General features: G+C 41.4%; 1 protein-coding gene across 1 annotated transcript; it reads right to left on the bottom strand.

Moving 5' to 3' along the window:
- Positions 1–212: 212 nt before the first annotated feature.
- LOC131245509 (pentatricopeptide repeat-containing protein At2g27800, mitochondrial) lies at positions 213–2,720 on the bottom strand. Its single transcript, XM_058245028.1, has one exon. The coding sequence runs from the start codon at positions 2,644–2,646 to the stop codon at positions 1,486–1,488; it is 1,161 nt and encodes a 386-aa protein (XP_058101011.1). The 5' UTR covers positions 2,647–2,720; the 3' UTR covers positions 213–1,485.
- Between the last annotated feature and the right edge of the window lie 24,054 nt (positions 2,721–26,774).

Raw genomic sequence — 26,774 nt, 5'->3', positions numbered from 1 at the left:
GACATAGAGTAATTGCATACACTTGTCTTTGTCTGATTGGGCAAACGTGGAAGAAGGAAACCCTCACCTGTTCATCAATAACTGTCTTCTCATTACGTCTTGCTTGAGCAATCGAGGATGAAAACAAAGGGCATGGGTAATGCACTGCATTACAACACTACAATATGCTCTTAAGGACTCGAAGAAATGCAGAATAGCAACATCCAAATAAGTTCAAAGAATATGTTCTCCTTGCCAACCATGGTAAGATTGCACAAAGAAATCTATAATAGTCAGTTCTTGCCATCGAAGCAGATTAATCATGTTATGGAAAATCAGAGAATGAAAACAATGCAAGTTACAGACAGGAGAAGATCTTTGCTTTCTGTATTGACATCTTATTTAAACCTTCAAAACTCAATGGGTAAATATGAGAAAGACATCAAGATGCCTTTCTTGGTCCATCTGAAGACTCCAACATGATCATCTGAAACTAAAATAATCGCCTTTCGTCATTACTGCTTGCTTGAAGCCATTCCTTTGCAGGCTTCTTCGCCTCTATAACTGTAGCATCCACCATGTAATGCCAAAGTTACCCAGCTCTATCATTGCAAAACTGTTCTGTAAAGCCCAATGGATCTGAGCCATCCCTACTTCTCCCATTGAAATTAAGTCACCAAAGATACCCTGTTCAAGCTCTCTGTGCTGCATCATTGGCCCCACCAGTAGGAACATGAAAATAAAAGGATGTGCATTCCTTCATATCTCAAGATGTGGATATCTGATTGATTCACGGAGAATGATCACAATTCATAGAAAACCAACTTTCATTTCATTCCATGTTTCCATCGTGATGATAATATCTCCATCGCCAAGAACTTCCTTACGACTGTCAAAAAACAACCTTCACCGTCACATATTAACAGAAACACAAAATCTTCATGCTGGTATCAGCCATACTGCCATACCAGTGAGTTGGAGAAGGTATTTATTTAATTCTCATTTCGTCAGCTCTCCATCAGTTTTCTTTGCCCATCAAGGCCCATTGCTCATTTCGGTAAACTCTAAATCAGCTTTCCATTTAGGGCCCATTTGCGGCCCATTCTCAAAGAAAACAAGATAGGCCCATAGGCATGGTTTGTGACAATTCACGCAAATCGGCCAAACCTGAGCAGCTTGTGCAACTCCATTCGCCAGTTTCACCGATGGTTGGAGGGGAAATGAATTTGGTAATGCATATAACAAACAATTAACATTCTTGCTTTATGAGTCTCCAAAAGTAGTTGCAACCTTCCAAAAAATCCACTTCTACCAGTATAGCATCTGACCCACCATCATATTCCTCTAACAAGCATAACAAAACATTTCAAAAGCACCAACCTTAGGATTCATCAGTTTACCACTACCAAGATTCAAGTTACAGGATTGCAATTCACCCATCACCAACTAATCCAAATCTAACAGTAGATTGAGCTAACATCTTACAGAACAAAAGGCCGAGAAAGCTCAACTCCGATTCATTCCATTTCTCCCATCTGAATTGCCAAAATCATCTTCGAGAAAATACAACAGCTTCCTATAAGTATGCCCATCGACCATGTCCTTGTCCTGCAACTCCTTCAACAGGCTGATTGCATCCCTAACCCTCCCCTGCCGTCCAATCGAGTCCAACACGGTCTTGTACGTGATCCAATCTGCCAACCTCCCCTTCTCACCCATCTCCCACAAAATCCTCACCGCCTCATCAACCTCCCCACTGATCGCCAAACAATTCACGAGCGAATTATATGCCCTCCCGCTAGGAACGAACCCTTTACTCTTCATCTCCCCATAAAACTCCATGGCATTCCTCGACCGCCCTTGTGCACAAAGCCCATGAATCAAATAATCATACGAAAATCCATTCGGCAAGCATTTATAGACAACACCCATTTGGTGAAATACACGAAGAGCGTCATTTAGGTGAAGCGAAAGAACATACCCTTTGATCATAGAATTCAAGCAGAAGATATCAGGCTCAATCCCATCGTCGACCATCTGCCGGAAGAGGCACCGGATCGTCTCCATATACATGTGGTTTATATACGAGTTGCTGCCACGGCTAAGCATCGCAGAGAAGAGGAGATTGTAGGTCCGGATGGACGGGTGGGAATTCGGGTCCTTGCTCTTCTTCATGTGCTTGAAGACAGTGACTGCTCTGGAGAGCTTACGGCCCTCGGTGTAGAAATAGATGATGGTGTTGAAGAGGGTCTCCGAGGACGGGATGGGGATGGCGAGTGCTTGATCGACGACAGCATCGAGGTCTTCATAGAGTTTGGCAGAGCCGAGCTTTTTGACAGTGATGAGGAAGGTGGAGAGGTCGTGCCTGAATCTGGGCTGTTGGGAGGCCCAATTGAAGAGGTGGAGGCAGAGGTGGGGATCTTTCTGGAGGGAGATGGTCTTGGAGAGGTCTTGTGTGGTGAATCTTGGGGGGAGTTGGGAGAGTAAATGATGGAGTTGTGGAGATGATGGAGGTGGTGAAGGAGGGGATTTGGATTTGGGTTTTGGGATTCGGAATTTTGGTGGGGTATTAGTGGCGGTAGGGTAGGGAAGGGAAGAATAGGATGAGAGGAGACATGGGAGATCGTTGGAGAGAATGAAATGATTTCTGCGAAGAATCCTAATCATATTGGGAAACAGAGCGAGAGAGAGAGAGAGAGAGCTTCTACATAACAAAGCTTTGGAAGAAGAAGCAATCTGCCGTGAATGGTACGCTTTCCCTGGGTCGGGTCCTATTACTCCTGTACCCGGGTTACCTCGTCGTGTCCGGGTCTCATTACTGACGATCCGGAATCGGGCAATATCGGGTCTGAAAACTCAGAGTGTGGGTTTCGGTCAAATAAAACAAAAGCATTTACGTAGCTGGCCCACTTCATAGATGGCTTTAAATCATACACGTATGTGGCATTTTAACACGTGTGTGCTATGTAAATTGCCTCCTTTAACGAGGAGGTTTCAAGTCTTACCGCTTATACCACAAGTTAAAAAGTCCTTGCAGTGGATAATTTCCCACCTATCAAGTCCGTGTGAAATCCTACCTTTTCAACAGGGGCACTCATCATGTATCCAACAGGTACCGTCCGAGTAAACCTGTTTCCCAAGGGTTGTGAGCGGTGGACCCAAATCCGGCTCAATTTCTTTAAACGGGTTTGAAAATTGGACTTGCCTAGTTTAACCAGGTCTGATCCATGAGTACCCTTTGATACCACGAGAACGCGTTTGGGCTGTGATTTTGTTGGGTGCTTGGGTTTGAGCTTTAGCGGCCCAAAAACAAGGACCCGTGCCAGCGTTTACACCCATTTTCTATGCCCTTAAGTGGATCAATCAGGGGTTCACATGTGTTGACACTATTAAAATGACTAGAAATCTTACTCACATGAGAGTATCTTTGTTTTATCTTCCTTCAAGATGATGTATTCTGTTATTAATGTCGAGACATGGACTATTATGCCCACCTTTAGAGAAACAAATCAATGGATGACACATGACTGTATTTATTGTGCTAATTAATGAGGCAGCATGCCCGGCACATTTATAAGAGATTCATTTAGAGAAACGGATCTTATCACATATCTGGTTATTATACACTCGTGAATCTCCCTTATAATTCTTCCGAAATAGGAGATATTTTCAAAGACATTCGAAGAGTTCATAGCGTTCGAGAAGGTTTCAAATATCGAGAGATCGAACTAATATCCAAGCTAATACGGCTATGGTTTGGACCCAAATCATGAGATAGACGTATCAGCCAGATCAAGTCTCAAATGATACATCGATCGCGATTAAAAGAATGGGAGAGCTTGATGACCTAATTTTGTGGTCATGGTTCAATTGGGATCAAGAGAATGTGAGAATTAGATCTGATATGATCCAATAACAGATCAGTATCAGGAGTCAAATCCCTCCATCATTCCAAACCATCGGAGATTATTGTTAAATGTAGAAGGTGGTTTAAAATGGACTATTCAACGCCTCGAAGCGGAAGAGACAAAGAGTCCAAAGAAATGTTGACTGGCCATAATCGATTTAATGTCTGAGATAAGCTTTAGAGGTTCCCTGATCTCGAATCCATTTAGTAGGCTACAAAGATCTCCATAGTAAGATCAACTACGAGAAGAAGATCCGAGAAGATAATAGTTCTAAATTTGTCGAGGAGATTCTTCTATCCGAGCACTTGAAATATCCAGAATCAGTAAGAAAACCCAATGAGATTTTTGCTGCATTTGACAAGTTATAAAAGGAGCACGCGAACAAGAGCTCAATGCCTAACACCAAACACATCTATCTACTTTACAATTTATCTTAACATGGCTTATCTTAGTTCTAGTATAACTTACTACTGCTTAGCGGCTTCTATTATAGTACCTTGGGAGTAAATTAAATATCCACAACCTTAAGTTATAGGATCATGATCAACTACATTCTGATTTAGATAATTATACTCATTCAGTCACATCCTGCTGACTACCTGCCTCAATCATTTGTTTCAATAAACAAATCAGGTAATTATCTTTCTTTTTTCATTTAATTTTTTGGTTGTTTGATACTTTGTCGATTGCAATGGGTCATACATTCAATTTGTAATAAAATCGACATCGTTTAGCCTTCTTTTATTTATCCGTATATTCTTATCCCTTTAAGAAATATCAAGCTAAAAGTACTAGTGAAAGAACAAGTCCTTACGTATGTAGATGCACATCTATTGTCACAAGAAAAAAAGAATCCATTCAAAAGGGTTAAACCCCATCCTTTCATAAATTGCCTGAATGCTGAGCGCAAGCGATGGCTAAGAGGATAACTGGAAACCGTATCCAATCTCTAATATGTTCGTCTTAACACGAGGGGACACCAATAGTTCAATTAAATCTTGAGTCAAGTAGATTTTGGCACGCCCACGCATCATACCCACACACAAAAACTGAATACAAGCCCTTGTTCATACATGTGGCCTTGTTTAATTGAATTGGGAGCATGGATCTTTTAGTGCACCTAGTGGGACCCAATGAGTTTGTATATTTCTCAATAGAATAAGTTACCTCCTAAATTGAAAAAGGCTACTTTTATGACTGATGTTTCGAAAGAGCAACAAGACTTACGCCAGCATTGTAAGCCCATTGAAGTAGGATCATCTTTTCAATGAATCTCTATTGACCTTATTATATTTTTTGACCAGTTCGTTGGATGCATGCAACATGTTACTAGACTATGTAGGTCAGAACTCGATATAAAGCGAAAAATTGACCCAAAGTCTTATCACAGGACTTAAAGCCATTGATAAACACTCTTCCCTACTTCACTCTGGTGAACACGAGGAAGAGCGATGTAGCGCCCTAAAATTTGAGGACCGAGTAGCTACTCGGCTCCCGAATTCCCGAGTGCCATGTATGCAATGATGAGTCACAAATGCATAAAATTAATCAGGTATTAGCAAGCAATGATAAATTAGACTAAGCATGTTTAATTACTAATCAAATAACTAAGTTTCAAGTGCCACTAACCAATCAAAGTTCTATTGTAAATTCATATCCACATAACAACTTAATAAATTCAAATAACGGCCATCCAGGGATCCAATCTCAAACACTCATCACTCCCCAGAATGATCTGGGCTTTGACCCAGTCCCGTCGACATCCACTATGCTAATAAGGATCGCCAAACTCCTGTAGTACGCCCGCTTATCGTCATCGTCGGCATTGACATCGTCCAATGCGTACTGCTTCAGGGTACCTGCATCTATATCGGGTTCTGGTTGGTGTTTTAGAACACCGTCCCAGAATGGGAGTGAGTGATCAACTCAGTGGTACCATTAGCAATAGGCATCAAATTATCATGCATAGGATACATTTAATGAACAGCAAACAACATATAATCCTAAACACTTGTTATTAATGCAAATGCATGATTATGATATGATGCATGCTCCTCGCCAAAAAACCAACACTCCCTCAAGCGACTACATCTGACGTTCGCAATGAACCAACACTCCCTCAAAAGTGACCTCGACTGCATAATTTTCAACAATATAAATGCAATGTCGTGGAACATGTTAACTAGGTTGATTAGTTAAGTTCATTCATCCAGTAGGTTGGAAAAATTGGAATACCCATAGTAAAGTTATTGCCCTAACCCGATCGTACGGCTCAAGAGCCATGACTATGTGGCTCTCGTGATTCTTAGCCTTATATTAGGGTCGTCAATCCCTAACAAAATATAACATAGACAAAATCAAAATTGGAACTTAGATGTCTCACTCGTGGTCATTATAGGGTGGTCGTCACCCCAACACAGGCCGACAACACGGGTACAGTGTCTCATACCACCGTTCCCGGCTCACGAGTCGAAATGCTCAGTGGACACTACGTACGGGGAGGCTCGTCACCCCAACGCAGGCCGACAGCATGAGCATAGTATCCCATACCACTGTTCCTTACTCATGAGAATTTATGGGTCGTAAATCATATTTTAAAATGGGCGCAATGGTCTTAAATGCTCTTAGGGTACTTCAGGTTTATACAATCGTGATTAAACAAGGTTAACATACCAGGATGGTCAACTAGTGATCAATATGCCCCGACGGGCTGAACTATAACTAATCGGACTGAGAACATGATCTCGTGTAGTCCAAATATGGCTAATAACCTATGGTTCAACTGTAATGTATCGAAAAAATTCATACAAAGACCTGAGTACCACCTCAGGCAGAACCACCTAAGGACTGTATTCTGTCGTAATTTAGACAGAAATTAATTAAGTATTAAACAAAATAACAGTGGATTTAGCTCAGGCCACTGTTTCCACAAACAAGAAGGCCTAAAACCATTAATACCACTGACTCAACACTACATAAAGATTAAAAAAAAATTCCAAGAGCCTGTCGCTCTCGAGAGTACATTGAAACCCCATATCGGACCTGGACCGCACGTCGAGAATCCGATGACCGCGAAACTATAGGATTATGTCCGTCCTACTGGGCTTGACAACCATCGCAGGAATCGAGCCCATATAGTATCCAGAAATGTACAACTTAAGCCCCGAGTGAAGTGTGTGAGAAACGCGAATATCTTTAGAAAATGTATTGAAACTTAAGTGAATTGGGTCATTCGCTCACATGCGAAATTGAGAATTTTGGGCCATCATTTTCTGACCAAACTTCACCCATGGGAAAAGAAATTTTCCCTGCACGTATCCGTATACTTGTAGCCCCGATCGAGTAAGTATGACCGTTGATCTGACACAGGTCCTTCAGGTCGATTGGCCTATCCGATCACACCGAAACCACATCCTGGCATAGATCCATTGTCATGAAACTTACACTATGAAGTATGTGAGTAGTGGGCCTCCTCGTGAGCCCTATTTGTCAAAAATAGCTGCTCAAAGGGTATAACCCATGTACATAGTGGCCCTGGGGCCATTTACATCACTATTGGGCCTATATATAGCACTTATATCACCCCACCTCTCTCATATACGAATTTTTCCAAAACCCTAAGGGGGAGAGAGAGAGAGAGAGAGAGAGAGAGAGAGAAGAGAAAAGAGGAAGGAGAGAAGAGAGATCTTAGGAGATTGTTGCAGTGTTTCTCTCCCACGACTTCATGCCTCGAATCACCTCCCCGTTACGTTACACACTCAGTTTCGGTTATGATTTTGGGTAAGAAACCTTAACCCTAATCTTGTTATAAAGATCCGGGCTGATTATTTGTCAAACTAGCTAACCGTTTACGTTATTTAGGTGCCTAGCGTTCTATTTTCGGGAACGTAGAATTCGAACCGAGTCCGAATCGAGTATTCCAATGAAAATCGCGAACTATAAACGCCTAGGTTATGGTTTTCAATGCTTTCAATGTCAGTTAATGATTTATGTCTGACTTGATTGCTACCATATAGTCTTAGATACGCCGATTTCAATATATTCTACATGTATGAACTATGTTGAACAAAATATGCATCCCATGTGTTTGTTGAAATGTTTGAATGAACATGTAAACATGATTTGTGCTTTACATGACTACTAATCTAGGATTCATTGTTGTCATATGCATGTTGACCACTTTGTGTAAGGAATTGTCAAAATATATGTTGTAACTAATCTAGTCTATATATTTGGTGAAGTGTAGCTTAAGTGTTTGATAAATTGTCTGAATGAGAAATTGTTGATGATTTGTATTCATTAAGGATATTGAGATAGGATTCTCAATTACCTTATTCATATGTATAGTTCCTTTCATGTAATCTTATTTGCCTCCACGCGATTTATGGATAAAATGCAAGTCTTAAGTAATATGATCAACGTGTTTGATGAAATGCTCAAATGAGAAATTTATTTGGATTATTTGTTGAATTTTGACATAATTATCACATGTGTCTACCTTTTGCATCTGAGTAAGATTGGGGCTACAACATAGTCTAGGCAATCAGTAACAGTCCTTGTTCGGGTGGCCGAATTAGTCTCGCCACATTGGGTAACTTGACGAATCCGGGTCGCACGATGATTATCGACAGTGGTTAGGCCACAAGGGGTGCTTATGCGTTCCATGTCGATTAAGTCAATGTGTGCTCGTACCAATCGAACTTGCCTAACGAATCGATTGGCCTATTGTGTGTTTACCATATATGGACATTACTACTTGAATCTAAGGTACTCCTTTCCAATGTAAAGGCTCACTCTAACTATAGTACCACGATCTGCTAGGACTCATAAGCCAAGCATGGTGGTATGGGACACCGTGTTCGAGCTGTTGGCCTACGCTGGGGTGACGAGCCTCCTCGTAGTGACCAGTGAACAACTAAGACTCGTGAGCCAGGCACGATGGTATAGGACATCGTGTTCGTGCTATCGGCCTACACTGAGGTGACGAGCGTCCCCGTAGTGACCGAAGTATAAACTTTTGAATTTGCCTATCGATTGCTTTTCATTAGGAGTGATGCCCTACAACTTGTCTATCGTATGTGCTTAACTATGATTGACAACACTAGATGGATCCTTCGGTTCGGGTTAATAATATAAAGGGAGGTACCTTAGCTTCCCAAACCTGCTGTTTGAATAAGCTTAATTAAGTATTCGGCTAACATGACTATGCATCGCATTGCATTAGTTAAGATGTACTTTTGGCGATGAAGTTACATTGTTTTGAGGGAGTGCTGTCATATGCGAAGTTGGTTGTCGGAGTTACTTTTTGAGGGAGCTTCGATGCAAGGGCATACATCATTACTTGCACTCCATTCCTACATTAACAAGAGTAGTTAATAAGTGATTGTTAAGTTGCTTTATCATTACTGCTTGATTGACTTGATAACATGTTAACTTTTACCTTATAATACCACTGAGTTGATCACTCACTCCTACCCTGGGATGGTGTTTTAAAACACCAACTAAACTCTGGTTTAGATGCAGGTATTGATGAAGTCTATGCGATAGAGCAGGACTTCATGGATGAGAAGGAAGAGTTCTCCAACTTTCAGCTCTCGGGCGGGTCTATGTAGACCTCGTGCCGATACGCAGGGACTACTGGGACATTTGGCTTAGTTGAAAATCTTACATTTTCACACTTTATATATTTTGAAACAATACATGTATATATTCAGCCTAGTTACATACTCATACTCTGGAGGTTGTGAAACACTTACACAACACATTTAAATATATATACTTCAGACTTTCGTTTGCTTAATTTAATTACATCCGGAGTATAATATGTTGTTTTAGTATAATCTCACTCATGTTTAACTCATTAATATAGACGAAATCTAAACATCATTATTCATGTTGCATAAGTAATGTATTAGATCTCGGGAGTAGAGCTTGCTCGATCCTCGCAATTCAAGGCGATACAAGTTGGTAGTAGAGCATGATTTAGATTAAATTGGACCTGAGTTATAGGTAACATGATGCACTTTGACACACTCTAACTTAGGAAGGGGGCGATGGAATCTAGAGACCACATTAGGATTCTAAGGTTTCACCGACGGGTGAGACCAAATGCTGTAGTTTAGTCCACAAAGTATACTTGAGGGACTTAGATCGCGTGCATTGACCTGAGTCACCTCTAGGCTGTCAATCGACGGGTGTGAATCGTTAGTTGACGAATTCCAGACCTAAAACAGACCCAAAAAGGTGCGAATATGTACGCATAGAGCTATGAAAATGTATTGTGCGGGCCTAAAACCCCAAAGCACGAGGCTTGGTGGAGCCCAGGGGGTCCTATACGTTAAAACAGGACCCTGGGAGGGGGTGGCCACCGCCCTAAGGCGGAGCCACCGCCGGACACCCCATAGGGGCGCGGTGGCACCTCCCGATCAGCGGCGCACCACCGGCCAACGTAGGTGGGTCCTTCCCACGTGTGAGGAGCCTCTTTTAACCCTTTGAATGCTCCTCTTTGCCCATTTTATCCTATTCATACTCCACAAATACCCCCAAACGCACCAACAACTCTTTTTCTCTCTCAAATCCTCTTTCTCATACACTCAATCTCTCATTTCCTCCACATCCTACACCCATCCACTACCATTCCCCTAAAACTATTCCTTACATCTTCCCATCTCCCTTATTCTCACAAATTTGAGCACAAAACCCTCCACATCCTACACCCATCCACTTCACATTCAAAGTTTTTCCATCTTAATGGCTCTCTTTGAGATTGTAACTGTCATTTTCTCTATTTCAACACTCTTTTCCCTTATGGGAAAGAAGAGAGTGGCCTCGGATGAGGTCGGGTCTAGTCGTCCAAGCCGTTCTAAGAAGAAGAGTGTCTCGAACCAGTCGTTTCTCGGCAAGAGGCCGCGTATGAATTCACCTCCCAGACCAATGACTTTGCCAGCTCAGTAAAGGCGATTTGATCTTTGGTGCGTCTATTGTAACAAGGCGGGCCATACAGAAGCCTTTTTTTTTACCAAGATGAAGGACAACGGCTTTACGCCGCCTCAGAAGGTCAACCGTCAGCCACCACATGTTATTTCAACTCCACCTCTACGATCTATGCCACCGGCATAGCCATTCATCCGATCTCCTGTACCTCGAAACATGCCACCTCAATGACCTATAGCAGCTCAACCCAATCGTCTACAACAAGCTCGAGTACATGCGCTCACCGCCGAAGCGTCCGAATCTGCGGTTGTAGTAATGCTAGCCTTTGAAGTCACTGCTCACATCTAAGATACACCGGTATTTCTATTGGTGGGCACCGGGTCCACTATTTCAATGATAACATACTTTACAGTCAAGCAATTAGGGCTGAGCACTACCCCTATGGTTGGGGTGAGAGTCATCGCAGCAGCAGGAACCTTCACAGACACCTCTAAGCTTTATAAGAATTGTCCGATAGACTTAAGGAGCAGAGTAGTGTGCATTGACCTGATTGTCACCACGATATATCATTATGACATCATCCTCGGCATGGATTGATTCACCGAAATGAAGGCAGAGATTGACTGTGAAATCAGATTGGTGACAGCCCATGGGCCAGAGGGCACGACCTTTGCCTTCCCAGTTTAAGTCAGTTGTCCATACCGCATTCGTTGTTACGCTTTCCTATTGAAAATTTGTGATGGTCCGTCACTTGGGGATATGCTAGTAGTCCAAGATTTTACGGATGTGTTCAGAACGATCCCTGGACTACCTCCTCAGTGTGAGATCGAATTTACCATCGACCTTGTGCCAGGCGCAACACCGATCTCTTTACTGACGTACCATATGCCTCCATATGAAATGAAGGAACTGAGGAACTAAATTGATGATTTATTAGATTCGGGTTTTATATGGCTGAACATATCTCCTTGGGGAGCACCTGTGTTGTCTGTGAAAAAGAATGATGGATCGCTGTGGTTGTATATAGATTATCGCAGGCTAAATCACATTACGGTGAAGAACAAATATCCTCTGCGCAGGATAGATGATTTATTTGACCGATTGAAGGGGGTGCAGTATTTCTCTAAAATAGACTTACAGTCCAGGTATCATCAGTTGCGCGTCAGGAATGAAGACTTGCAGAAAACAGCTTTCAGGACCAGCTTTGGGCAATACGAGTTCCTTGTAATGCCTTTTAGACGTACAAATGCACAGGGCATATTCATGGATCTCATGAACAGGGTATTTCGACTGTATCTGTACCGATTCGTCATCGTATTCATAGATGACATTTTGATATACTCAAAGAGCCGGAAAGATCACAAAGAGCACCTGCAATTAGTCTTTGATACTCTTAGACAGAACCAATTGTTTGCACAGTATTGAAAATGCGACTTTTAGAAGGAAGAAGTCAAGTTCTTAGGACACATGATTTTCAAGGAAGGAATCGTCGTGGACCTTGCCAAGGTAACCACGGTATAGGACTGGGAGCAACCCGACTCAGTTACAGAAGTGAGGAGTTTTCTCGAACTTGCCGGCTATTATCGCCGATTTATTAAAGATTTCTCCAAGATAGCCCGACCGTTGTCGCAACTCACTCAGAAAGATCTTAAGTTTGCTTGGAATAAGAAAGAAGAAGCAGCCTTTTAGGAATTAAAGAAAAGCTGACATCCTCACCTGTGCTTGTTCTGTTAAAGCAATGTGTCAAATATACTATTTGCAAAGACGCCTCTCGAGTTGGTTTGGGTTGTGTACTTATGCAGAAGGATAGGGTGATCGCCTATGCCTCACGACAGTTAAGGAAGCACACAGAAAATTACCCCACTCACGACCTAGAATTGGCGGTAATCATCTTCGCATTAAAGCTCTGTAGACATTACCTCTACAGAGAGGAGTTCGAGCTCTTTTGCGACTACAAGAGCCTCAAGTACATGTTTACGCAGAGGGACCTGAATATGAGGCAACGACGTTGGATGAAGACCTTAAAAGACTTCAAGTTTGAGGTCTCCTACCATCCTGGCAAGGCCAACCTTGTGGTCGATGCGTTGAGCCGCAAGAAGACTATCGAATTTGCAGCCCCACTGATGATAGGATGGTGGAATATGGTGAAATTCGTGTAAGATTTCGAGCAAAAGTTGATAGTGGAGGAGCCATTCAAGAGCGTCGTGCACTTCCACATGCAGCCACTTATTGATGACCGAATCATTGTGTCTCAGAAGAAAGATGAGCTACTGGTGAAAATGAGAGAGCGTGCAAGTGACAGCGAAGAATCCAAGTGGAGGATTGGCTTGGATGGAGGTTTGCGATATTGTGGCCGTCTATGCGTCCCGAACCTCCATGACTTGAGGAGAGAAGTTCTAAAGGCCGTCCACAATTCAAAGTTAGCGATGCATCGGGGTAGTACAAAGATGTATCGAGACGTAAAGCGTTCGTACTAGTAAGACAACATGAAGGCCCAAATAGCAGACTTTATATCCCAATGCCTCACGTGCCAGCAAGTCAAGGCCGAGCATTGCTGACCCCCTGGTATACTTCAGCCCATGCCCATAGCCAATTGGAAGTGGGATTTCATATCCATGGATTTCATTTCCGGGTTACCAAAGACGAGAAAAAGGCATGACTCCATTTGGGTGATTGTGGACCGGTTGACGAAATCGACCCATTTCCTCCCGATTAGAATTTCTAACTCAGCAGATAATCTAGCTAAGCTGTACATCAAGGAGATAGTATGACTGCATGGGGTTCCTATAGAGATTGTGTTGGACTGAGATACGATTCACGTCTATTTTCTGAACTCGAATCCAAGAAGCAATGGAAGTGAAACTTAAGTTCAGTACCGCGTTCTACCCACAGACGGACGGGCAGACAAAACGGGTAAATCAGATACTTGAGGACATGCTACCAGCATGCGTACTTGACTTCAAGGACAGCTGGGATGACTGTATCCCTTATGCTAAGTTTGCTTATAACGACAGCTTCCAAGCAAGCATTAGCATGACTCCTTACGAAGCCTTGTATGGATGCCCATGTCGGGCTCCGTATTGTTGGGTGGAGGTTGGCGAGAAGAGTTTGGTTGGCCCAGATTTGGTTCAGGCGACCTTAGAGAAGATCGATATTATCAGGCGTCTACTCCTTATAGCCCAGAGTAGACAGAAGAGTTACACTGATACGAGGCGGAGACAGTTGAAATTTGAAGTTGGGGACCATGTATTCCTTAAAGTTTTCCCAATGAAGGGAGTACTTCATTTTGACAAGAAAGAGAAACTCACGCCGAGGTTCATTGGCCCGTTCCAGATTTTAGACCGACTGGGTGTGGTAGCATATCATCTTACCTTGCCCACACCACTCGCAAGCGTGCACAACGTATTTCATGTATCGATGCTGAAGAAATATGTTCCTGACCCTACCCATACTATCAAATAGGAGCAAGTGCAACTAAGTGAAGATGCTACTTTTGTATTGCAGCCCACACTGTTCTAGATATGAAGGAAAAAGGGTTACGCAGCAAAGTTATCCCACTCGTGAAAGTATTGTGGACACACCACACTGAGGAAAAGGCTACTTGGGAAACGGAAGCTGAAGTCCGTAAGAACTACCCTTAGATCCTCGAGGAGTACGAAAAGGTACTAATTTCGGAGATGAAATTTTTCTTTAAGGGGGGTAGATTGTAGCGTCTCGAAAAAATCCGTACAAAGACCCGAGTACCACCTCAGATAGAACCACCTAAGGACTATATTCTGTCATAATTTAGATGAAAATTAATTAAGTACTAAACTAAATAATTAGTGAATTTAGCTCACGCCACCATTTCCACAAACAAGAAGGCCTAAAACCATTAATACCACTGACTCAACATTACATAAAGACATAAAAAAAATCCCAAGAGCTTGTCGCTCTCGGGAGTACATTGAAACCCCGTATCGAACCTGGACTGCATGTCGAGAATCCGATGACTGCAAAACTATAGGATTATGTCCGTCCTATTGGGCTTGACAACCATCGTGGGAAGCGATCCCAGATAGTATCCAGAAATGCACAACTTGAGCCCTGAGTGAAGTGTGTAAGAAACGCGAATATCTTTAGAAAATGTATTGAAACTTAAGTGAATTGGGCCATTCGCTCACACATGAAATTGAGGATTTTGGACCGTCATTTTCTGACCACTTCACCCATAGGAAAAGGAAATTTCCCTGCACGTATCCGTATACTTGTGGCCCCGATCGAGTAAGTACGACCGTTGATCTGACACAGGTCCTTCACGGTCGATTGGCCTATCCGATCTCATCGAAACCACATCCTGGCATAGATCCATTGTCGGGGAACTTACCCTATGACGTATGTGAGTAGTGGGCCTCCCCGTGAGCCCTGTTTGTCAAAAACACCTGCCCAAAGGGTATAACCCATGTACATAATGGCCTTAGGGCCATTTGCATCACTTCTGGACTTATATATAGCCCTTATATCACCCCACCTCTCTCATATACGAATTTCCCCAAAACTCTAAGGGAGAGAGAGAGAGAGAAAAGAAGAGAAAAGAGGAAGGAGAGAAGAGAGATCTTGGGAGATTGTTGCAGTGTTTCTCTCCCACGACTCTACGCCTCGAATCACCTCCCCGTTACGCTACACACTCAGTTTCGGCTACGATTTTGGGTAAGAAACCTTAACCCTAATCTTGTTATAGAGATCCGGGCTGATTATATGTCAAACTAGCTAACTGTTTACGTTATTTAGGTGCCTGACGTTCTATTTTCGGGAACATAGAATTCGAACCGAGTCGGAATCGAGTATTCTGACGAAATGTGCGGACTATAAATGCTTAGGTTATGGTTTTCAATGCTTTCAATGTCAGCTAATGATTTATGTCTGACTTAATTGCTACCATATCGTCTTACTATGTCGATTTCGATATATTCTACATGTATGAACTATGTTGAACAAAATATGCATCCCATGTGTTTGTTGAAATATTTGAATGAACATGTAAACATGATTTGTGCGTGCCATGATTACTAATCTAGGATTCATTGTTGTCATATGCATGTTGACCACTCTGTATAAGGAATTGCCAAAATATATGTTGTAACTAACCTAGTCTATATATTTGGTGAAGTGTAGCTTAAGTGTTTGATAAATTGTCTGAATGAGAAATTGTTGATGATTTGTATTCATTAAGGGTATTGAGATAGGATTCTCAATTACCTTATTCATATGTATAGTTCCCTTCATGTAATCTTATTTGCCTCTACGCAATTTATGGATAAAATGCAAGTCTCAAGTAATATGATCAATGAGTTTGATGAAATACTCAAATGAGGAATTTATTTGGATTGTTTGTTAAATGTTGACATGATTATCACATGTGTCAACCTATTGCATCTGAGTAAGATTGGGACTACAATGTAGTCCAGGCAATCGGTAACAGTCCTTGTTCGGGTGGCCGAATTAGTCTCGCCACATTGGGTAACTCGACTAATCCAGGTCGCACGATGATTATCGACAGTGGTTAGGCCACGAGGGGTGTTTATCCGCTCCATGTCGATTAAGTCAGCGTGTGCCCATACAGATCGAACTTGCTTAACAAACCGATTGGTCTATTGTGTGTTTACTATATATGGACACTACTGCTTAAATCTAAAGTACCCATTTATAATGTAAAGGTCTACTTTAACCATGGTACCACGATCTGCTAAGACTCATGAGCCGGGCATGGTGGTATGAGACACCGTGTTCGAGCTATAGGCCTACGCTGGGGTGACGAGCCTCCCCGTAGTGACCAGTGAACAACCAAGACTCATGAGCCGGGCATGGTGGTATAGGACACCTGATGTTTTATTTAAACCAACCTGATTTAAATGATTTTTAAACTCGCAAGTATACGAATCAGATGTAGATATGGTACGTATTACGAGATCGTTCCCACGAGGACTGGTCGTCACAATTCAAAATTAAAGACTCTTCCTAACTAATCCAACAGATATTTGCGATAGTAATTAAATAAACTAAATAAAAATCAATGAAAAAATAACCAAGAATAATGAGGAAAATTCAATCAAAGAGAAGACTAGGACTTTCGAATCCACCCCTAACTATCATAAACCTTGTTCTGCCTGTTAATTCACCCTAATTCAGATTGATATCAAAAATAAATAAAGTGCACTCTATGTCCTTGGTCGGGCACACAGAATGTATAATTCCTTAAAGCATATGGATTACATCTTTCCATCCATGGTCAGGCATGGAGAGATGTAGATTCCTGTTTCTTCCTCTATAGGAACCTGTTCATGGTCAGACACAAGCACCTAGAATAATATTCCAAACAACATCCATACTAGACTTTGGTTGAGCTCTTAGAATGGAGAAGTACAGAACTTCCAATTAAGCATACTAGAGAAGAAAACACATCAATTAAATCAAAACGAAATCAACATATAACAAGGGTTATTTAAGTTAGGGGCTTCATCTCAGCCCTAGCTAAGAAATTTAGCTACTCATGGAATCAACTGGAAAGAAGGAAAAATATAGAAGATAAAGGAAAAACATCCTTCCAATCTCTCCCTTCTTTCTTCCTCTCTATCTCTTGCCTCTCCAAGCTGGAATAATCTCCAAAAAACTTGGATGAACCGGCTCCCTGCACTTGCTCTTGAATTCCCTATCTTCTCTCTTGCTTTCTCCTCTTTTCTTCTCTTTTCTGGATCTTTCCTCCCTGGCTTCCCCCCCTCAAAACGAGCTCTCTCTCTCTTTCTTATAGCAGCTGGAAGGACGGTGGAAACGCTATCGCAGCAGCAGCCGCGTTCGGACTCTCTTTCCGCAGCCAAGATCAGATGCAAAACTGCCCTCTTTCCTTACTCGATTTCCAAATAAATACCGTCCCTTAGGACGTTTTCCAGTCTTCTACATGATGGATGGATCAGATCTTCCATATGATCAAGTGCAGTGGGCCACAACAGGTGCGAAAATCGGACAGCGTTCGGCGTGCGTAAACAGGGATTACACTGTTCGCGCTACGACATTGGTGGGGCCCACTATTGACATTATCTTCAAAATCCAGTCCGTCCATTAGATTGTCATTGAAAAATCGGTCGGACATGCTCAATTCTAGATCAAATTCGTGGTGGCTCACAGGGTTTTAAACCCACCATCCATTCTGCTTTTGAACAGTTAAAAAACGATCTCTACTGTTATCTGAAAAAACGCCACCTAGGCGATGGTAATATGGGCCTTTATGGTTTAATAGACGGTCCAGATTAGACCCACGAGTCGTGATGGTGGCCCACAACAGGGGACCGCAAGTCCCTGTTTCCGTTTCTGTGAAGCCGCAAACGGAAACTGCCTTTTTTTTAAAAATTTGGTCGGTCAGCGCCTGCTGACCGACCTTGCGTGTAATGATGCATTGCTGGTGTGCGTCCGCACTGCGTACATGCAGTGCACATGTGAGGTCCATCATGATGTATGCACCAAATCTCCTCCGTCCATATGATTCTCCATGTAATTTAGAGCGTTGGTACCAAAGATGAGCCATATCCAGGGACCAGGTGGGCCCCACTTAAGGAATTAAAGGGCTGATCTGGCCGTTGGGCCACTTCTCGAGATAACCAATGGTTGAAATTTAATATATACGGTTTATTTATGGCCTCCAGGCTATGCATGAAGTTTCAAGTCAAACGGATGGCAGAAACCAAGTGATCTTGCATTCTGGACCATTTTCGGGCCTTTTTAATGTGAACGGCTTGATTTCCTCGGGTCCCTGTCATGTAAATTCTTCAGTCTTAGTTCTCTGGGGTGCGTGCCTTGCTCTAGTGACTTCGGAGTGTCAAATCCATGCTTGTAGTAGTCTTTTTCCATCAACGCCCCTGATTTCATCCTGTAACAAAAATATAATTAAAATATTCCATTAAACGATATCATGTACGTAAAATCATGCACTAATTAGGGTCTGATATGCAATATTCGACCCTCATCACAACCCCCAACCAGCATTTTGCTAGTCCCGAGCAAAACATGCGAAAAATAATTTTAGAAATAAAGAACAGTTCCTGTGAACCCGAGTGACTTGTGAACAGATCGTCGAGGCGCGAGAATTCTAAGATTCATGAATAGTGCACAGAATTTTTCTTTCTAGAATCAAGCTCACGATAAACTTCATAATCAGTTTCAAAATATTAATTCATTAATTAGAATATTCTAAACATTGAGTTCCACGAGCGTATAGTGTAATCTCGGCTTACTATCATTAAGAGATCCAATTGTCAATTTTATGATATCCTTAGTAATTAACAACAGAGTGCATGACAACTGAAACCAACACTTGCCTGATAGGTTAACTTTTCATTCTATCGGCCTTTGAATTTTTTTATGAACAGTAACGCTAAGGAAGGGAATTAAATCCTCACCTATAGGGAGCAAACCTATGGTAAAGATTGTACATCTAACCCTTTTCTCATGTCAACCATGGGGAATCGAATCTTCATCTATAGGGAGCAAACCTATGATGAAAATTATAAGACTTACACTTTTTCTCAATTCTTAGTCATAGACCGATGCTAAAAATTTCAGGCTAGTTCCTTTCATGCTTAGTGATTACTAAGTTAATCATTTAATGTTGAAACGGAACCTTAATGTGCAACCGAGATGTGATATGTGGGATCATGACTCAATCAATGTTTAAAAGTTCTAATCATGGGTTAACAATTTAAACTTAACTGTGAAATCTAACAGATGGCTGAATCCAAGAGTTATAAATTACCGACATTCTGGATCTTGCAATGTTAAAATCACCCTTATCCTTCACAATCACTTCAAATGCACAAGAAGTTCCAAAAAAATTTAAAAATTTTCACAATTTGTGCTCAAGACCAAGAAAATACTGATGAGGTATCCTGATCGCCCACCCCCAACAGAAAATCTACATTGTCCTCAATGTAAAAGAAGCATGCAATGCACATGGGACAACGAAAATAAAAGAGGAATGATGGACAAATAGTACATGTATGAAAGAATCTAGAAGCTTTCTAAAAAATATCCATGTAAGAGCAAGTCAGCAGAAGAGAGAAATCAACAAAAGCAAAATAGTAAAAACGCAAAAAGAAAATCCTATCTATACCACTTTCGCAGGTGCTCTCGATTGCATTTAGCGTATGCAACAAGCCTTTAAACCGCTAGGTTACCCCTAGTGGACGAGTTGTAGTCTCGTGAGGGTTTGCAGTAATGTTACCCACAAACATTGAACTAACTAACTAGGAAAATGAAATGAAATGAACGGATGGGTTGCCTCCCAGAAGCGCTAAGTTTAACGTCTTCAGCCAGACACGAATGGACCATTAATCAATCTTTATAACCTGGGTCCGCCAAATAAATTTCCTCAACATCTTTGTTCACCAAATCATCTAAATATGGTTTCGCCAAATAAATTTCCTCAACATCTTTGTTCACCAAATCATCTAAATATGCTTTCGCCTTATCCTTCAAAGAAAAAGGAAACAGGCGTAGGCGGATCGAATCGTCTGAGAAGTTTTGGAACTTAAAGGTGGAGCAAATGTTTAAGAATTCTTTCACATGATGATATGGGTCCTCCTTGTCCAATCCATAAAAGGATGGTAACAATTGTATGATTCCAGGTTTAAGTTCAAAGTGTGCTGCCGTAGTGGTTGGCAACACTATGCATGAAGGCGCATTAAATTGGACAGGAGCTGAATAATCTTTGAGAGCTTTAACTTCAGTCTCATTCGCCATTTCAACAGGATTATTTCTCAATCTTTCACGAATTGTTCTTTCAATCTCAGGATCAAACGGTGCTAGTTCTATATTCAGAGATCTACGGCCTAGCATAAACTATGTTATTGCAATGTAAGAAAAACTAAACTAAGAAGCAACCTAAGAGAAATAAAACTAGACCTAGAAACTAAGAGATTCTAAAACAAGTTAAAACTATGTAAATAAGAATGGGAAGAAAGAACCCGGAAAGGAGATGATTGATGTATGAAGAATAGGGAGCTCCTCCTTTTGAAGACAATGTTATTTAGCAGCTTCCTTCCTCAATTCCTGTAAACAAAAAGAAAATAAAAATAAATTAAATTCCTAAAATAATGCTAGAAAAAAAATCCTAAGCAACGGTTAATTTCTAAAAAAAAAAAAAAAAAAAAAAAAAAAAAAAAAACTAAGTTAGTTTCTAAAAAGGGAAAAATTTCTAAAACTAGAAAATAGAAAGTTACTTGAAAGAAGAATCAGAATCTAGAATTAGAAAATAGGAAATTTCTAAAAATAAAATAAAATAGCCTAGAAATAGAAACTTCTAAAAATAAAAAATAAAACTTTAATTCTAAAAATAGAAATTAGAAAAAAAAAAAAAAAAAAAAAAAATAGAAAATTTGGAAAGAGATTACCAAATTAGTAGTGTATGTGAGGTCCCTACAAAACAGGAAATAGGTTAGTTTCAAAAAAAATTTAACCTAAAGGTAGTAAAAAAAACTAAGACTATGAATTATGATAAGAGAGAATCTTAAATCCAATTGGACCGAAACAGTCCCCGGCAACGGCGCCAAAAACTTGATGTTTTATTTAAACCAACCTGATTTAAATGATTTTTAAACTCGCAAGTATACGAATCAGATGTAGATATGGTACGTATTACGAGATCGTTCCCACGAGGACTGGTCGTCACAATTCAAAATTAAAGACTCTTCCTAACTAATCCAACAGATATTTGCGATAGTAATTAAATAAACTAAATAAAAATCAATGAAAAAATAACCAAGAATAATGAGGAAAATTCAATCAAAGAGAAGACTAGGACTTTCGAATCCACCCCTAACTATCATAAACCTTGTTCTGCCTGTTACCCTAATTCAGATTGATATCAAAAATAAATAAAGTGCACTCTATGTCCTTGGTCGGGCACACAGAATGTATAATTCCTTAAAGCATATGGATTACATCTTTCCATTCATGGTCAGGCATGGAGAGATGTAGATTCCTATTTCTTCCTCTATAGGAACCTGTTCATGGTCAGACACAAGCACCTAGAATAATATTCCAAACAACATCCATACTAGACTTTGGTTGAGCTCTTAGAATGGAGAAGTACAGAACTTCCAATTAAGCATACTAGAGAAGAAAACACATCAATTAAATCAAAACGAAATCAACATATAACAAGGGTTATTTAAGTTAGGGGCTTCATCTCAGCCCTAGCTAAGAAATTTAGCTACTCATGGAATCAACTGGAAAGAAGGAACAATATAAAAGATAAAGGAAAAACATCCTTCCAATCTCTCCCTTCTTTCTTCCTCTCTATCTCTTGCCTCTCCAAGCTGGAATAATCTCCAAAAAAAAAACTTGGATGAACCGGCTCCCTGCACTTGCTCTTGAATTCCCTATCTTCTCTCTTGCTTTTTCCTCTTTTCTTCTCTTTTCTGGATCTTTCCTCCCTGGCTTCCTTCTCTCCAACGAGCTCTCTCTCTCTTTCTTATAGCAGCTTAGGCGGTGGAGGGACGTTTTGGAAACGCTGTCGAAGCAGCAGCCGCTTTCGGACTTTCTTTCCTCAGCCAAGATCAGATGCAAAACAGCCCTCTTTCCTTACTCGATTTCCAAATAAATACCGTCCCTTAGGACGTTTTCCAGTCTTCTACATGATGGATGGATCAGATCTTCCATATGATCAAGTGCAGTGGGCCACAACAGGTGCGAAAATCGGACAGCGTTCGGCGTGCGTAAACAGGGATTACACTGTTCGCGCTACGACATTGGTGGGGCCCACTATTGACATTATCTTCAAAATCCAGTCCGTCCATTAGATTGTCATTGAAAAATCGGTCGGACATGCTCAATTCTAGATCAAATTCGTGGTGGCTCACAGGGTTTTAAACCCACCATCCATTCTGCTTTTGAACAGTTAAAAAACGATCTCTACTGTTATCTGAAAAAACGCCACCTAGGCGATGGTAATATGGGCCTTTATGGTTTAATAGACGGTCCAGATTAGACCCACGAGTCGTGATGGTGGCCCACAACAGGGGACCGCAAGTCCCTGTTTCCGTTTCTGTGAAGCCGCAAACGGAAACTGCCTTTTTTTTAAAAAATTTGGTCGGTCAGCGCCTGCTGACCGACCTTGCGTGTAATGATGCATTGCTGGTGTGCGTCCGCACTGCGTACATGCAGTGCACATGTGAGGTCCATCATGATGTATGCACCAAATCTCCTCCGTCCATATGATTCTCCATGTAATTTAGAGCGTTGGTACCAAAGATGAGCCATATCCAGGGACCAGGTGGGCCCCACTTAAGGAATTAAAGGGCTGATCTGGCCGTTGGGCCACTTCTCGAGATAACCAATGGTTGAAATTTAATATATACGGTTTATTTATGGCCTCCAGGCTATGCATGAAGTTTCAAGTCAAACGGATGGCAGAAACCAAGTGATCTTGCATTCTGGACCATTTTCGGGCCTTTTTAATGTGAACGGCTTGATTTCCTCGGGTCCCTGTCATGTAAATTCTTCAGTCTTAGTTCTCTGGGGTGCGTGCCTTGCTCTAGTGACTTCGGAGTGTCAAATCCATGCTTGTAGTAGTCTTTTTCCATCAACGCCCCTGATTTCATCCTGTAACAAAAATATAATTAAAATATTCCATTAAACGATATCATGTACGTAAAATCATGCACTAATTAGGGTCTGATATGCAATATTCGACCCTCATCAACACCGTGTTCGTGTTGTCGGCATACGCTGAGGTGACGAACCTTCCCGTAGTGACTGCGAGTATAAACTTTTGAATTTGCCTATCGACTATTTTTCATTAGGAATGATGCCCTACAACTTGCTTATCGTATGTGCTTAACTAGGATTGACGACCTTAGATGGATCCTTCGGTTCAGGTTAATGATATAAAGGGAGGTACCTTAGCTTCCCAAACCTACTGTATGAATAAGCTTAATTAAGTATTCGGCTAACACGACTATGCATCGCATTGCATTAGTTAGGATGTGCTTTTGGCGATGAAGTTGCACTGTTTTGAGGGAGTGCTGTCATATGCGAAATTGGTTGTCGGAGTCACTTTGTGAGGGAGCTTTGATGTGAGGGCATACATCATTACTTGCACTCCATTCCTGCATTAACAAGAGTAGTTAGGAAGTGATTATTAAGTTGCTTTATCATTACTGCTTGATCGACTTGATAACATGTTAACTTTTGCCTTATAGTACTAATGAGTTGATCACTCACTCCCACCCTAGGACGGTGTTTTAAAACACCAACCAGACTCTGGTTTAGATGCAGGTATTCATGAAGTCTATGTGACGGAGCAGGACTTCATGGATGAGGAGGAAGAGTTCTCCTACTTTCAGCTCTTGGGCGGGTCTATGTAGACCTTGTGCCGATACGCAGGGACTACCAGAACATTTGGCTTAGTTGAACATCTTACATTTCCACACTTTATATATTTTGAAATAATACATGTATATATTCAACCTGGTTATATACTCATACTCTGAAGGTTGTGAAACACTTACATATTTAAATATATATGCTTCAAACTTCTGATTGCTTAATTTAATTACATTCGGAGTATGATATGCTGTTTTAGTATAATCTCACTTATGTTTAACTCATTAATATGGACGAAATCTAAACATTATTATTCATGTTGCATAAGTGATGTGCTGGATCTCGGGAGTAGAGCTTGCTCGACCTTCGAAATTCAGGGCGTTACATCAACTATCGGGCTAGATTCACTTAGGGACAGGTCGAACAAGGACCGCCCAAATAATTCCAGGTAATCGGCCAATCCGTAAGGGAATTATGCATTATACACACCAATCACGACATCCATACATACATTTCATATCAGGCAAATATAGTTTTAGCCAAATCAATGCATGGGCAACTCCATATACAAGTTCTATTTCATTTACAGGTTCTACACAACATATTCCAATTCATATAATTATATAGATAGTCAAGTAGCAAAGCACCTAGAATAAATTTCCCACAGGTTATCATGCGTTTTACGGTTCAATCATACACTACAATCCAGACAAGTAAATCGACCAATTCGACACTTCTTCATTATTACATGACCTCAACAAAGCATGCTTAACTACAAGTTTAGGGATTTATAAAATCAAACATTTAACAACCATTTTCAGCCATACATGTTAGCATATTGGGCATAGTTAGGACCAATATAAAAGAAACACAATTAATCATAAGCAAATTAGGAAAATTCACAAACTTGAAACCAACAAAGCATGCACATCAGCAATTTAGTTTAATTAAGGGTTTGGGGTCAAGTTCTTTCCCATAAATTTTAGAAATCTCTCATTTGTCACCTTAATTATGTTCAAAAGGAGAATCCAACCATATGCACCAACATACACCAAACACGTTCGTTAAACCTATACTAGGCGCGATAACCGGTTACTCATAGGTAATGGTCCTCACCTAAACTTAATCGGAGGTTGCTAAGAAGATCCTAACGACGCCGGGTCCGCAAGCTCGAGGTGTCGGGGCCCTGCATTGCTTTGGATGGACAAGAATTACATGCATGTTCTACAAATTAGGGAAATAGAGTGAGAAATCCTAAATTACCTTAGATGGGTTGGAATTTCTTCTTCTAACAACAGAGATTAACCAGGATTTGTGGCAGAGGAGGGAAGAGGGCGCCGGAATTGACAAAATCCGGGCACCGGGGCCACATCCAAGTGAAATGCCTCCCCTTTCTCTCTCTCTCTCTCTCTCTCTCTCTCTCAGCTGCTGGAAAATGGGCTGAGAGAGAAGGGCTGGACTTTTATATGCTCAGAATTATGTCAATTGACCCTAAGTTTCATGAAATGCTTCCTATGGCCCTGTTGGACTCAAATCTGACAGTTGGGGCTGTCCTGATGGCCCCCTGGCCCATCTGATACATGGGATAGGTGCCTCATGACCCGATGAAGGGTTGGGCGAAGTTTGATCGCAAACGGATGTAGGGTTTTACCGCAGTGAGACAATTCGCGATCAACGGTCACCGTCAGCTAGATTTTGTAGGCGTGAGCCTGTAATTATTTCCAATCTTCCATATGAATTTAAAGATATCCGACGGCTAGAACGCTCGAATTTGTAAACTCAAGTAGTAGGGTTATTTGGTTAAATTTCAGATTTTTTTAAAATTACTTTTGGCCAAGCGACTTGCAGTTTGCAAGTGCTAGCAGGGCAGTGCTGTTCGACCATTTCTGGGCATCTTTAGGGCTTGGCGTCCACGAGGGACCACAATCCCAGTGAGCCCAAGGGTCTGACAAAGTTTCAGAATTTTAAGATCTTCCTCAGGCGATACACAGCCTGCATGGACAGTCGCCAAGTATGGCTCGGCTGACTGGCTTTATTGCCTATGCTTGGCCCGATCTTAATTTAATTTAAATTGTACGAAAGGGTGAATTGGGGTTAATTAACCCGTCTTAAGCCCACACGAATGATAGTTCGGTCCTGAGTCGGTTCGCACGTGAGTGCCTCAGGACACTGTTTCCTTTTTGGACGAGGAGTTACAAGCGACCCATTGAGCTTCCAACTAGAGCCAGTCAAATCAAACCGCAAGGTCGCCCTTCACCACCTCCACTAGCGAGAAGTAACGACTAGATGGTCGGTTTTATAACTAGTCAGATTACCCCGACAAGCAAAGTTATTACTCTTCTGGGAGTATAGGGAAAGCGTATGCAGTGTTTAACGAAAGATCTATTTACTATACTTATGAGGAATGCAGGGCACAAGTAGAAGGATACAATTAGAGCAAAGTTCATATCATACAGCTTCGTAGAAGAGGCCTTTATCGTCCGGGGTGTTTTTAGTGGGATCTTCCAATATTCTGACATTACAATTGATCAACTGTCAAAAGAATGACATGGCGACAAATCCGATCACTCCCTTGCTTCACCCCACGGTATGGAGGGTGCA

The sequence above is a fragment of the Magnolia sinica genome, chromosome 5 (genome assembly GCF_029962835.1).
Source record: "Magnolia sinica isolate HGM2019 chromosome 5, MsV1, whole genome shotgun sequence".
In the NCBI taxonomy this organism is placed as follows: Eukaryota; Viridiplantae; Streptophyta; class Magnoliopsida; order Magnoliales; family Magnoliaceae; genus Magnolia; species Magnolia sinica.
Note: the sequence above shows the minus strand (reverse complement) of the source record. Positions and strands in the feature narration are given on the sequence as shown.

Excerpts from the sequence above, each read along its gene's own strand:
- LOC131245509 (XM_058245028.1), bottom strand. The coding sequence starts at position 2,646 with ATGATTAGGATTCTTCGCAGAAATCATTTCATTCTCTCCAACGATCTC.